At 42.3% G+C, this 14,187-nt stretch overlaps 1 protein-coding gene across 3 annotated transcripts in view; it reads left to right on the forward strand.

Moving 5' to 3' along the window:
- ets1 (v-ets avian erythroblastosis virus E26 oncogene homolog 1) overlaps positions 1-13,480 on the forward strand; it is a 33,319-nt gene extending 19,839 nt beyond the window's left edge. For 2 of the 3 annotated variants that reach the window (XM_080888328.1, XM_080888327.1), the window contains 7 exons: positions 4,411-4,530; positions 5,109-5,309; positions 5,595-5,672; positions 6,150-6,398; positions 8,065-8,325; positions 11,940-12,058; positions 12,239-13,480. In XM_080888328.1, the coding sequence (XP_080744454.1) occupies positions 4,411-4,530; positions 5,109-5,309; positions 5,595-5,672; positions 6,150-6,398; positions 8,065-8,325; positions 11,940-12,058; positions 12,239-12,454 (1,244 nt within the window). In that variant the 3' untranslated portion in view covers positions 12,455-13,480. The remainder of the gene's footprint in view (positions 1-4,410; positions 4,531-5,108; positions 5,310-5,594; positions 5,673-6,149; positions 6,399-8,064; positions 8,326-11,939; positions 12,059-12,238) is intronic. The other variant, XM_080888326.1, reaches the window with a different exon arrangement.
- Positions 13,481-14,187: the final 707 nt, after the last annotated feature.

Below are 14,187 nucleotides of genomic sequence, written 5' to 3' on the forward strand. Positions count from 1 at the left end.
TGAGATGGAAATTTAAACAGTCTGGCTGACTGAACAAGCAGCCCTCTTAAAACCAGACCGCCACCCCGTTCTTCTCCTTTTGCTCCACTGCAGCCTTCAGTCACCACTTTATCACTCTGTGGTGCTGAATGGGTCCCCTTCATACCAGCCGAGTTTATGACCCTGCTTTTGCAGACCGGGGGTCTAGATATGTATCTCCATCAAAGGCGTTCTCACATACTCCTGTCACCTCTGGTCAGCTGTGGGCTGGTCTGCCTTGAAGAACTAATTATAAGCTCTTAACTATTAACCAGGAGCTCCTGTTTTTTTTCCTCACAGCTTGCCGTAATCCTGTTTAATATGTACGTGTGTGCATGTAGGGATAATCAAGAAGGGTATAAGCCCATAGTGGTTGTTATGAAATGTTTTAACCCTCACCCGAACCCTCAATTCACCTCACCTCCCACAGGAAGTGGCAACTCAGCCACAGGAAATGGACTTATGCAGATCTTTATAAAGACGTCCCCCCCCCAATGTGCTAAGATGTGCGAATAGCGGGATACCCAAATTGCCACAATCTGATATAAATAAACGGCTATGCAGTCCTAAGTACTGGCTCCTTGCTATTGACAAAGGCTATCAAAAGCCCAGCTTTGATTTAACCTTTCAGATCTTGTCCTTATTTTTTTATTCACAGTCCGATCTTGCTTCCTCACACCAACACACACCCACTCATAAACTATAGGCCTATTTATAGCTCAATCGCATGATAGAAAGCATATTGTCCCTTATTTGTTGGGTCTGGTTGCCTGCTCTGTTGTATCATTGCATCATTCGGAGCAGAGGCAGCAGTCCAGGCTTTATGAATGAACTGACTCTCCGCCAGAGGCTGGGAGATGGCACCGATCCCACTGTGATGTCATGCCACAGACAAGGAGAAGAGAGGGAGCTTTATGAAACCTCCCATTCATTGGTTTCGCTCTCTCTCTCTCGCTCTTTTTTTTTTTTTTGCCCACCCCTCACCCAACTCAGTCACCCATCACCCACCCAAGATGCTTTCTTGCTATCTTCCCCAGCCCTGTCCCGCCCTGCCCATCCGTGCCTATTCCAGCCCAATAGACTTTGGCCCTGGCTGTGAAAATCCCAATTTCACACCCACGCTCTGGCGCACAGGCAAAGACGGCCACTAATTTGGTGTGTATATGTATATGTGTGTTTATGTGAGTCACTTTAACAGCCTGAGGTGCCAAAGAAGTACCTCTGTCTAAAGTTGGGTTGGGCCTTGCTCACAAGGGCAGAGCAGTAAAGGTGGAACAGCCTCAGCGAGAACCCCTGGGGGAAATATCGTCGTCGCACTCAGTAGCTTGTCCATTACTCATTTCATGGCAAGAGGAGAGTGGCTAATCAATACCTTTTACTGTAATCTAGACTAAACATCAGTCTCAATTCGTCAGTGATTCTTAGCATAGATGAACTTAATATGGTTTTTACCTCATTAGTAAAATTGGTTTCATTTTGTACATTTTGCTGCAGAAGCTCTTTTTCTTTTTTTCTCTTCTTTTAAGTCAGATACTTGTCAGTGAAATGCCATAATGTTGCCTGTGATTTACATCCATTCCCACATTTCATGAGCTAAGTGGATGGGACTCATTTTGCGGACAGACCCACACAGTCTAATGTGGAAAGTGATGACTAGTGGATGCTCTAGCTCTCAGTACATACTGACCGTTCTCTATCTAATGGGGCTCGCAGGCATTGAAATCGTATCAGGACTTCATCATTTACTCGAGACTGTCTAGATCCAAGCTCGCCTCTCTCGCTAATGGATGCACATTGTACATTAGCACTGCCGCAGATAACTTTCATATGGATCATTCACCATGGAGACTGCTCTATTATCACTTCACTGTTACGTTTAGCGTTCTCCTTTCAGCCTTGCTGAACATTCTGCATCATGTTTTTAGGAGATCAGCTCAGATCAAAAAGAAAAATTTACAACAAAGTAGTGTATGTACACAAAACACACTATTTGACTGTCACCTGACAGTCAACCTTCTTCTTTTTTTAAAATTGTGTTTGTGGTTTGAATTAGAGCCTGAGCAGGATTTCAAGAAGTATTAAAACAACCCAATAATGATATGCTTTGTAGACGGGGTTCACATTTTTCTTTTTACTCTCTCTAGTGTCTAATGTTAGTTCTCATGCACTGTAGTGTTAAGTGTCTTTGATGGAAGATTTAGTGCTAAAGTGGGTTCAAGTCTGTGTGGGCAAGTACGCGGTGCGGATGGGTTGATAAAAGCGGTGTGGAGGGAGGGGTGTAAGCGGTTTGAAAGTGCAGACAAACTCCACTTGAGCCAGCTTAAATAAACTGCCACATTTTGCCTTTGCTTTCACATCAAAGCACAGACTGTCTGAGCCCCGGTCACATCTCAGTTTGCAGCCATTTGCAACATGTACCTCTCTGCATTACCAACACTACTTAAAAGCAAAACGAGCTCAGTAGAAACTTAGACAACCTTGCAGTCTTTTTTTTTTTTTGTCAAATAGAGAAACCAGCTTTATTTTGATGTGTGAGCCATGTCTGACAGTAGTTAAACTGGGTTTTTGTGTGAGACTGTAAAACAATGGCTGTTCTCAACTCTTCAACCTTTTACCTTCACTTCTGACTGAAATGGTTACATTCTGTTTGTTCAGACTATATTATTACAGCCCAAATTGAATCACAGGAAGAAGCAAAGAGCTCCTCTGTCTTTTTTCTCCAGTCTGCTGCAAAAAAGCTTGAGAGGGGGAAGAAAAGGGGGGAAAAAACGACCTAAAGACCGAAAAAACAGAAACTGGGAAACCTAATTTTACAAACAGCCAGACAGACATTGGTTACATGGGCGAAGTAGGGACGGGGGGGTAAGCTGCTGTGCATTCCAGACAAGGTCGCGACGTCAGTGGTGAAAACAAGCATGAACTGTATGTTGCTCTAGTATACTGCTGGCAGATAAAACACCAGCCAGTAGAGATGCCAGAACATCTGGGTTTGACACATGGCGGTGCTGCAAGTGTGACACACCCACTCCTCACAGCTTGTTTGCCCTGAAGACAAGCCTTTCTGTGATATAGGATTAATGATTTGAAATTGCATGTAATGGACAAAGAAAAAAATGATCTAAAGAAATAGACTCACCACCAAAATCAAGACCTGGCTGACTCTTTGATTTTTTTATGTGTTTGCATGTTAACCTACTTGAGACCTAAGCTGACCTGCTGTGTTTTTAAGTTTTGCCGTATGCACGTTGCCCCCCCCCCAAAAAGTTGAGTACACAAGAAAGTGACATTAAGCTTTACTGCACAGTAACAGATAATAACAGATGTAATTGTGTGCTGTGCAAATGTGTGTGGACGGTTTGGAGATTTAAACGATAAAATATGCCCTAACTGAAACTCTAGGTTCTTTTTTTGTGGCTGTTTACAAGTTGAGCCTAGGTTGCTGGGGTTTTTTTTGTTTTTGTTTTTTTAACTAGTCTGTTTTTATATTAGAGGCCAGAGGGTCTTTCCCCTTCTCTCCTCCTCATCATATCCTCTGTTTTGCCCCCTTATCGCCATACTTCTGCAGCCCAGTAAATCTAATTAGATGAGTGCGAGTCATCAGGCACTGTTTAAAGCCATCAAAGGGAGCTCTGTGTCCCACTGGTTGCCCACTGGCTGTGAGCCGAGAACAGTAACCCTAGTGTGTAACTGAATCCCCTCGAGACGGGCCACCCCCGACTTTCCAAGTCACTCGCCAGCAGCCGCGGTGACATCATCACCTCATCCCTCGACCCTTGACCTGTGAGAATGCTTGACCCCGCGCTGGGTCCTGTGACAGTAGGCCCACTGTGTCGGGGCGACGTGGTAGGAGGGCTAGCAGAGGTGATAGTGTCGCTGATGGGCAGCACTGGCCACTGACCACTCTCCCACCCAGGATGTACAGGTAGAAGATAATAAATGTGGGGTTTACCAACACAGTATACACACAGTGACATGGCTCTCCCTTACTTTTTAAACAGGTTCGAGCCAAAGCTGTGACAGTCCTTGTTTCAATAGATTGGAGCCGATATGGAGACAGTGTCTGTCTAGACGGAATGTAATTGTTGAACCATGTTGTTGATCACGGTAGATATAAATGTTTGCTGTGTTTGTGTGGACGTGGATGCACGCGCACGTAACTGTGTCAATGTCTAACCGAAGCGCACATTCACAGGACTCTTCCCGCCGCCTCTTTGTCTCAATTAAATTTTCCATTCAGCGAGCTTTATCGGCATGAAATATAATACAGGATGCACTGCCGCAGCCTCAGTTGTCAATAGGAGTGAAAGGAGCATGTAATATTAGTCATTTGGATTTCAAGTCTAACAGATGCTGGTGTTACTCAAAATAAATATTCTTCTTTGTGATTTGCAGATCCCGAGTGTGGAGATGTCCCCCTGCTAACTCCAGGAAGTAAAGAGATGATGTCCCAGGCTTTGAAGGCTACCTTTAGTGGCTTCACAAAGGAACAGCAGCGACTGGGTATTCCCAAAGGTAAGACTACCAGCTGCTTTTTGCTGTCATTAGTTCCTGTTAATGTTTTCATTTGAAAACTCAAATTGCAGCACCAGCCCTCTAAGAATACCTCAGTGTGTCACATATCAGGCGCACACATCTGCAGTTCTTTCACATTTCGGCTTTCTTCAGAGGATTCTGAGAAAGCACCTCTTAGAAAGACTGACTGAAAAGGAAACGCCCAGTTGTTCCAGAAATGGCGTTGCATTATATATATTCAGTCCAGGCAGACTGACTGACTGCAACATCCCAAGAATTGAGACACAGAGACAGACAGCAAAGAGATGGCATTGAAAACTGAAGCAATTACAGCAACCCATGTGATCTGCAAATTATGATTTTTTTTTAGCTTTTCATTACAACTGTGGTTTACAGTCACTTCAGCTTCCCACTTTGCTGTAGGTTATTAAGTGAAAGTTGGCTCCAGCTCAGACTGCAAAAAATGAGAATCTGTCCTGTTGTATCATTCACAAGCTGACCTGAATATTTGAGTAAATGTGTCTGGATGGTGTTGTCGACGTTTAACAGTAACTGCCACTCTTTGCAATCCTGTGCAGATCCTAGACTGTGGACAGAAAAGCACGTGGCCGAGTGGCTAACGTGGACCGTGAACGAATTCAGTCTGAAGAACGTCGATTTTGACAAGTTTGGCATCAACGGAGCCAGCCTGTGTGCGATGGGGAAGGAGCGATTCTTGGACTTGGCGCCTGACTTTGTGGGCGACATCCTTTGGGAGCATTTGGAAATGCTTCAAAAAGGTAACAGCGTAAGATGGTTATCCTCTGATTATCAGATGAGTTTAAGAGATTTAAAAGTCTCAGTTTTGTGATGCGAGTCAAATAAGAAAGCTCTCACTACACAGGCTGACATCACTGCTTACTCCAGTTTAGGACTGTTGGTATTTGCTCTTGTAACAGGAGCCAAACAGGAAGACACGATTTAGCTCAGGTCATTAATTTTTGATAGAGCAGGATGCAGTTACACGATACATAAAATCAATGATGAGGTCACTGATTCTCATTCTCCATCTATTTTTCATGAAGAGGATACAAAGCATTACCCCATGAATGGACTCAACTCTAACTTCCAGGAATCCCGCTTTACCTCAGACTACTTTGTCAGTAAGTATTCATCACAGTCAATCTGATAGCATAAGAAAACAAATATTAAAATATGAAAGGGAATCCAAATAGAGGAAGTAGATAAGGTGGTTCAGTGTGGCAAGTTGGTTAGCGTTAGCAAATAATCCCCCCACACACATTTTTTTTCTTGGATTTATTTCCTAGATATAGATCCTCAGTACATCTTTGCAGCTGTAGATGAATAGTGACCACACGTACAGTGGCATCACTGTGAATTTTTTGCTGAGTTTAGCTTCAATCAATATGTCTTGCTGAAAATCTACAAGATTGTTCCCGTGTGCTCAGGGCTATATTTTCTTTTGGACTATTCACGTGCCGAGAACTTCGGTGGCGGCTCAGCACAAGAGGGATAATGACTCTACTCCTTTTAAGATCGATCTTCCTCCTCTGTGTTGCTCCTTGCTTGCCTTCCTTCTCTGCTTTCTATCTACACTCATTTCCCTTTGTTTGCTCCAGGCTATGGTGTTGAGCACGCTCAGTGTGTCCCTCCTTCTGAATACTCAGAGCCCGGCTTCATCACAGAGTCCTACCAGACACTTCATCCCATCAGCTCAGAAGAACTGCTGACCCTCAAATATGAGAGTGAATACCCTGCTGCGGTCATCCTCCGGGACACGGCCCTCAACGGCATGCCGGGAGACTACTTTTCTGTCAAGCAAGAGGTGGTGTCACCTGACAACATGTGCGTGGGACGCCTCAGCAGAGGTGAGCGATCGTACAATGCATAAGTATGTGGCTGAGATTTGAGGAGACATTAAAGAATGTGGGACTAGCTTTGCAGTGAAAATGTGGTGCATTTACATTTTACTCAGAAGGTTTGCTCTAATTACCTGCTTACCACATGCACTTGCTTGAGTTTGTCTGAATGCATGTAAAAGTTGAAGGTTTCTATGGGTGTCTGCCTGCGTGTGATTGTGCTGAAGCTACCAGAATCTTGTCATGCCACATCAGTGTGCAAGTATTAGAAGAGAAGAAAAGCAGGCCTTCTGGTTGGCTTGTGGTTCAAGCAAACCCGACTTGTACACTCTAGACTGGGTTGGGGAAAAAAAAACTCTATTGTTTTTGTCAGAGCGATACACGAACCAAAGCCACAATGTGTTCTGTTCTTGCCGCATGTCCCTTATGTAAAACAGTTCAAGTGGTGTAAACTTAAAAAAAAAAGGTATTTTTTTTCTCTTTCTTGTTTTTCTTGGCCTCCTTTCTTCGGCGCAACCTTAGGGTTCTGGGTAAGGAGATAGAGGTGTCATCCTCAGTTAGCGTGGGGTTTTCTCATGAAACTGTTTGCTTTTCTGAATGCTCGAGCTTGTTTTCTCTCCCAGCAATAGTTTACAGAGGAATTAGCGGTATGATTTAGACCGTTACCCATAAAGCTAGGGTTTTTCTTCTCCCAAATCCCCAGCTGTATAAATTATTAGCAAGTGCCATGTAAACCATACGAGTCCTCCATCCAGTGCTTTAAGCATTTGCCTGCAAAGCTTGAGATCCAATCCCCATGCATCACACATACCAAGTGTTTGCGCATTGAACTGTGCTCTCCCGACGTGGGAAAGTATCTTGTAGCACAATTGATATCCACATGTGGCTCCAATTTTACCAGTTGAAGATTTCAGCATCAATAGCGGCATGGCATTATCTGTCATTTGTTAATGGCTTACCACTGAAACACTCCTCTTATCGTCATCAAGGCCAAAAATAGCGGGGCAATTTCTGTGAATGTCTTCCATTTAAAATCAAACCCAAATGCTGGTTGTGAAAGTGAAATGAGGTGTGAAATGGAGGGACGTGGCACTGTACAGAGCAATAAGCTATAGCTTAGTGAGGAGCAAAACAATTTACTTCTAAGGTGTGGCTAATGTCCCTTTTGTCAAATCTCAGCAAGGTTTTCGCAATTAATTCAGAGTTATTTGCTATTGTTCAAGTTTCGCCATCCGACAGTTTTGGAGGTAATAGTGATTTGTCATAGAATCTATCTGTGTCATATAGCGAGTGCACTTATTTCTTTTCCATCGGTTCAACTTTGGCTCTTACTGAAAGTCCAAAGTCACTTTCCATCAGGCTGTGGTAGACTTGGTTCATCTTGGGATGACTAAAAAAACATAGCCTGTGTGTGACTGTGACAAATTGAATAATGCTATAAAACTGAGTAATCACTAATGTGCAATGCCAACATCAATGCAACATTGACGGGAATCATCTTAAGATTTTTGCCATCATCAAACTGGCCTAAATGCTAAAATTTTAATATCATATAACTTGTCCACAAACAATGTCAGAGTTTGAAATCACAGTAATGTGAGTTTAGAGTTTCTACCTACATAACAATGGCTTTCTTGCCAACTTTTAATTTTTTTTTTCGCCCTTTCCCTTCCAGGTAAGCTTGGTGGCCAGGACTCGTTTGAGAGCATTGACAGCTATGAGAGCTGCGACCGACTGACCCAGTCCTGGAGCAGCCAGTCTTCATTTAGCAGCCTGCAGCGGGTACCGTCTTATGACAGCTTTGACTCAGAAGACTACCCCGCTGCCTTGCATGGCCACAAGCCCAAGGGCACCTTTAAAGACTATGTGAGGGAGCGCTCAGACCTCAGCAAGGACAAACCCGTCATCCCAGCAGCAGCACTGGCAGGATACACAGGTAAGATGTCTAGAAATCACACTTTATATTTATATGCAGTCATTACAGTAAAAGAGTAATATTGGTCTATATGTATTTTTTCTGATCGCGTGCATGCAAACGGTAGACGTTTATGGAAAACCAGTCCGATTGTTGATTTCTGTGAATATAATTTTAATATAAACACTTCTGTAGGGCACAAAATGCAGTGTATAATGTGGTGTAACAAACTTGTTGATGCTCTGCAAAAGTGCCAAATCTTGTGGTGCCTGAATGCAACACTTTTAGACCAAAGAAGGGAAAAAAAGCACACCTTTTACCCAGGCAACCCAAGTTATGCACATCACAGGAAATAAAACAGATTTTACTCATGCCTCCTTTTACTTCACTTCTTTTTCTCTCGCTTTTTTTTTCTCTTCTTCTTTTCTGTCTTCTCATCTACCTTCTTCTTATCGGCAGCCCGCATCTCAACCTATTTTTTCCAGGTCGTCCTAGCAACGCTCGTGAAACTTAGAAATTATGCCTGCCCCTGCACATAACACCAGAGCAGAGTAAAATTATCTCTTCATCTCATGAGGCATCTTCTCACTCATGCATGCTGAAAAAGCTCCTTTATGTATGTTCTTCAAGTTCAGTAAGATGGAGAGATATTTTAAAGGCTCTTGTGCAGCAAATGCACTATTTTAGCATCTGGCATGACTTTTAGTTTCAAAAGGGTGCAAAAAAAAGAAACCCAACTGCTGCTGTTGCTACTTCTTAACCGTTTATCAGCACTGAGCCATAAATACAACTTTTAAGTTAATTTGAATCAAGAAAGATGACATAAATAGCTCTGTTTTTTTTGGCCTCAAGTTAGCTGTCTTTTAATGTCAATTGCCAAACATACGAAGAGAAAAGTCAAATCCCTGCAAAGGGGTTTAATTCAAGTTATTCTAGTTTAAAGCTGAACTGTAAACACAGCTGAACACTGACACAGTTGAACGCTGACGCTGAATCGACTCTTCACAGAGTGTTTGGGACTTTTTCGGTCTTGTTTAAATTACAGTCACATGGCAGTAAGACTGCCAGTATTGGAAAAAGGGGGAAATCCAAGCATATTTTCCAACGTCACAAACAATGCATACATCAGATCTCTGCAGAGTGCCCCAAAGTTGGTATGCACAAGTTAATTGGTCAGCTGTATGGTCATTAGAGCCACTTTTAGAACAATAAGTCATTTATGAAATGTTGGAACGACATAGTTATGAATTTATAACCAAATGGATTAGACCAAGGCACAGAGCATCTCTAGAATGATCTAAATCTGTTTTCTCCCTGCACGCTAAACCAGCAGAGGCAATGCAAACTGGCTGCAAGCAGTCACGGCGTAAACATATTATAAACGAGTCATAGTTGCATAGTTTCATAATCTGTCTTTTTATGTACTGCATGTTTCAACTCCAAATTGTGTACTTGTAAGGAAAGCATGGCAGCTGCTTTCGGCCTAATGTGAGAAGAGACTTGTTTTGACTATGAAACTATAACCATGAAGGTAATAATGCCACAACACTCCAGTTTTTAAGACAAAAAACAACAACCAAAAACTTCTAACTGCCGCTCTGGACCCTGCTATTTTAAAGAGTAGTGCAAAGAGAGTTGTGGTCTTTCAAAGATGGAAGCATTTTTGTGTTTGCCCATGTGCATGTGTGGGTGGGTGAATAAAAACAGAAGAAGAAAAAAAAGGATCGGGGGAGCAAGAGAGAGAAAGAGACCTCTATCTGGAAAAAAGAAATCCCTCAAAATAAAGAAACAACCTCTTGTACAATTCCAAAACAGTGTTTATGACAGCTCGACAGCTTGCTCTTGCTCGACTTCCTGTTTAAGTCACGGGGTGACAGGTGACACTTGTAACGAGGACAGGGGACCTGATAAGGCTGCAGGGAGATAAGGCTCCAGTTGCCATCTGCGTGGTTTCCTGCGACAATTCATCATTTACACCTCTGTCTGCAATAACATCAGGCCACCTTACAACATAGCGAACTCTCATTTTGGCTCATGATATTTCGCTCTCTGTCTCACTATTGCATGTATTTGCTCGTACACACAGAGGGCTTTTGCATTGCAACGTTGTAAAAAATAGTAATTCGCCAGTCAATATTAGCTGGTCTCGCCTTTAAAAATTTTTATCCACACCTTTGAATTATCATCCTTTAAATAGCCATATAGGTTTTAGACTCATATTGCCATGGATTCAATACTTATCGTTATGAAGACGAGCCCCAACCTTATGCTTGTTCAGTGAGCCCCATTGTGAAAAGATTTTAACATATTTTAAAAAGGGTTGCCTACATTGTGGCGTGAAAGCACGAGATTCTGGTATTACCCTTATGTGGGCTCACAGTTACTGCAGCAGGAACACGAGTCAAAGCTTTCTGTATGAGTGACACCCGATGTTGCGGAGCCACTTATTTTCCAAACTCGGAATGGCTGCTGTCATGCACCTTCTTCTTCAGTCCCTGCGAGGCCTTAGAGGGCTCTAAATTTCGAGTTGTTCAACCCACACGTCTGTTTCCCTGAACGCTTTTGTTTTTGTTACAAAAAGGCTACGTTTGGTTTTCTGAGGCACTCGAGAGAGGTGACTTTTGCTTAGCTCCAGTTTTGCTTAGGCGGTGTGCTGCACTGGCAGGTGTGATTTCAACACGCAAGCCTCAAAAGTGGGTGGGTTCATGTGTATGCTGAAAAAAAAAAAACAAACAAAAAAAAACCACACGATCAAAGTGCACTGCAGTGAATCTAGTTCAGAGACAAAACCAGGCTTTTTTTTTATCGCCTTTGTTCTGCTTTCCCTCCTTTTTTTTTTTCCATGAACTCTAATACACTTTTTGCTCTGACATTGAAATGATGTTTTACTAGTTTATTCATTTAATGTTACTCTTGGAAAAATGCACCCTCTTAACTTTGCATTGAACTTGGCAACTGCTCTCTTTCTTAAAACAGACTCTATTCAAGTACAGTAGATGTGCTGCTAAAGCCTAAATGCAGCCCTTCTTATTTTTAAAATAGTGATTTCATCAGTGTGGAACTCTTGCAGACATAGCCTCTCACTCTAAATTCACATACTGCACAGGGCAACTGGCAGACAAGGGAATACATGATGAATGGGACTTCTGTGGTTGGGACGACATTTAGTTCCACTGCTGTACTTCAGTCTGACCCAGATTAGAAGCTTTACTTTGTTCCTCTTTTCAAATTAAGTGAATAATTAGCATGAATATGTAACACTTTTCATATATAGCATAAGTACTTAGTGTCGTGCTTCTTCTGGCCGTGACTTTTATCACAGACAGGACATTGTACAGACAGTGCTGTTCCTCAACACATTCTGCATAGCACATGGACTGATGGGAATATATCTCCTAGATTCGGCGTATTGTTATGTGAAATATACTAGTTTAGTTCGATAAAATGTTGAGCAGACTATGGGACTTGGGAGCATTTTCCAACAACAGGAGCTCTTTTGCTCTGAACTTAGCCTCACCTCAATCAATCCCCACAGCAACTGGCATCTGCACAAACAACAATGTGTCCTCTCAGTGTGTATAGCTCTTCTTCTTAAACGAACACCTTCTCCCCCTCCACCCCCATCTGCTCTGCAGGCAGTGGCCCCATCCAGCTGTGGCAGTTTCTTCTGGAGCTACTGACCGACAAGTCTTGCCAGTCCTTCATCAGCTGGACAGGCGACGGCTGGGAGTTCAAGCTTTCTGACCCAGATGAGGTGAGAGGTTGCGACCCCACTGGTCATCTAGCACACGTGCTGGGAGGTCTTAAGTAGTTAGCCAGATGAACAAGATGGCTGCTTGTTCCATGTAGCTCAATTAATTGCAAGTTTCAACAAAAGTATGTATTCTAATGTTTCTGGCACATCTTGACAGGCTTGTTCACTGTGCTTTTTCAGGTTGCTCGAAGGTGGGGGAAAAGAAAAAACAAGCCTAAGATGAATTATGAGAAGCTGAGCCGTGGCCTGCGTTACTACTATGACAAGAATATCATCCACAAGACATCTGGGAAACGCTATGTCTACCGCTTTGTCTGTGACTTGAAAAGCCTGCTGGGGTACACTCCCGAGGAGCTGCATGCAATGTTGGATGTAAAGCCTGATACGGACGAGTGAATCAGATATGAAAGAATAAAAAAGGAAGTGAAGACAAAAAGTTAAGGAGTCACTTGGACTGAGGCTCATAAAGTGGTCTTAACTGTTTAATAGAATTGGTAAACCAATTATTTTGGGGACCAAAAATGTTTTGTTTTGGTTTTTGGGGTTTTTTTGCTGTTTTTTTTTAAACGAATAACTGTGGTCTTTGTCAACTTTGAGCTCCTGTCTCTCAGACCATAATTTTAAAACCGAAGGCAGAAGCCTAAAACCTGTATTCTTACCCTGTTGCATTTGAGGTGCGTGTGTGTGCACGCATGTGTGTATGTGTGTATGAGTGACTTATACTGGTGTCATTTAGCAGCTCAAAGCAGACAAAGCGTTACCGGGTAGATTTCAGGTTCTGTTCTGACTAAGTAGCAAAGTGGGGGAGAACTGAGAGAGAGAGAGAGACAATAAAAATGTTGGGCTAAACGAAGCGGAAAGTTCCTGCTAAGAAAACGGTTGCCAAAAAAACCTGAACTGAACTGAGGAAGGTATAATCTCATACTTGCATACATGCTTACTGTTTTTCCCTTTGGCAGTGACAGACTTTTTTCAGCTAGGACCAAAAAAAAAAACAAAAGGAAAAAAAAAGTGTCTGGTTTAAATTGCTGTTTATGCTTGTGCCACCATACTAATGCCGATTTCTCAAAACAGTCGCTGTACATCTTCTGGATAAGTGTTGTAAAGGGTATTTTTTCACATTGTTCTCAGTGACGGTATTACAGTGGAACCAAACATTAGATGCCAAGTTTTACTCGTCTGTTCTCAAGGAACTTTCAACTGAAATGTGCTGATGCGTTATCAGACAACACTATAGACACTGGCCCCTTGCTTTGTAGAGTGTGAAGACCTGGTGAGGTTACTCATAGCAAGAGTGTCTGAAAGACAACTGAAAGTAGCCGTTGCTTTTGAAACTGACACGTTCACCTTTATGTACATGTTTGCCACCTCGTTAGAGACGCATATTGTGACTGAAAGTCGTGCATTTTTTTTTTTTTTTTTTGCATATACCACCAGTATTAGCAAACTGTAGACAATCTTATATGGGGAAATTCAGGAGTAAGAGGAGCTGTTTCATGTGCAGATTAAATGCATAATTTCATTTCACTGCCCATGTAAGCTTACTTTTAGACACGTTTTCATATTAATTGCCTAGAGAGTAAAATTGCAAGTTGGTTTGCTGATGTTATCTTGCATAATTCTCTTTCAAATGTGTTGTACGTTTTGGCCATAAGGAAGGGTAGTATAGTGTGAAGGTACAGTGTAGGAAAGCAGGTCAGGTAATAGGAAAACTGACTATAAATGTTGACTATAGAGAATCTGAAACTTTAGAGGATAGATGAAGGTGATGGGTGATGTGGATAATGTAGGTGATCTCTCGTGATGTCTGATGACGACAGGTTGATACAAGTGATGCAAGTTAACTTGCTTGAGAAATATAGGACGGATGGCAGAGGCTTCCATTTCAATTTTACATTCTTTTGCAACTTATCTACATTCAGTTCAGAAATGAATGACTGGTTACAAGCAAATTGGCAACAGTTTCCTCCCAAACAGTGGGAACAGTGGCTGTACACTAGCCTTATGGGAAATGCCAAAGTTGAGTATTATATTAGAATACAATGTTATTGTTTACAGTAGCTGAAAGTTACCCATATGGATGAAAATAGCTTCTGAGATGTCTATTTGTACAGATTCTGTTTCATAAT

This window comes from Rhamphochromis sp. 'chilingali' (assembly GCF_963969265.1).
Source record: "Rhamphochromis sp. 'chilingali' genome assembly, chromosome: 8".
NCBI lineage: Eukaryota > Metazoa > Chordata > Actinopteri > Cichliformes > Cichlidae > Rhamphochromis > Rhamphochromis sp. 'chilingali'.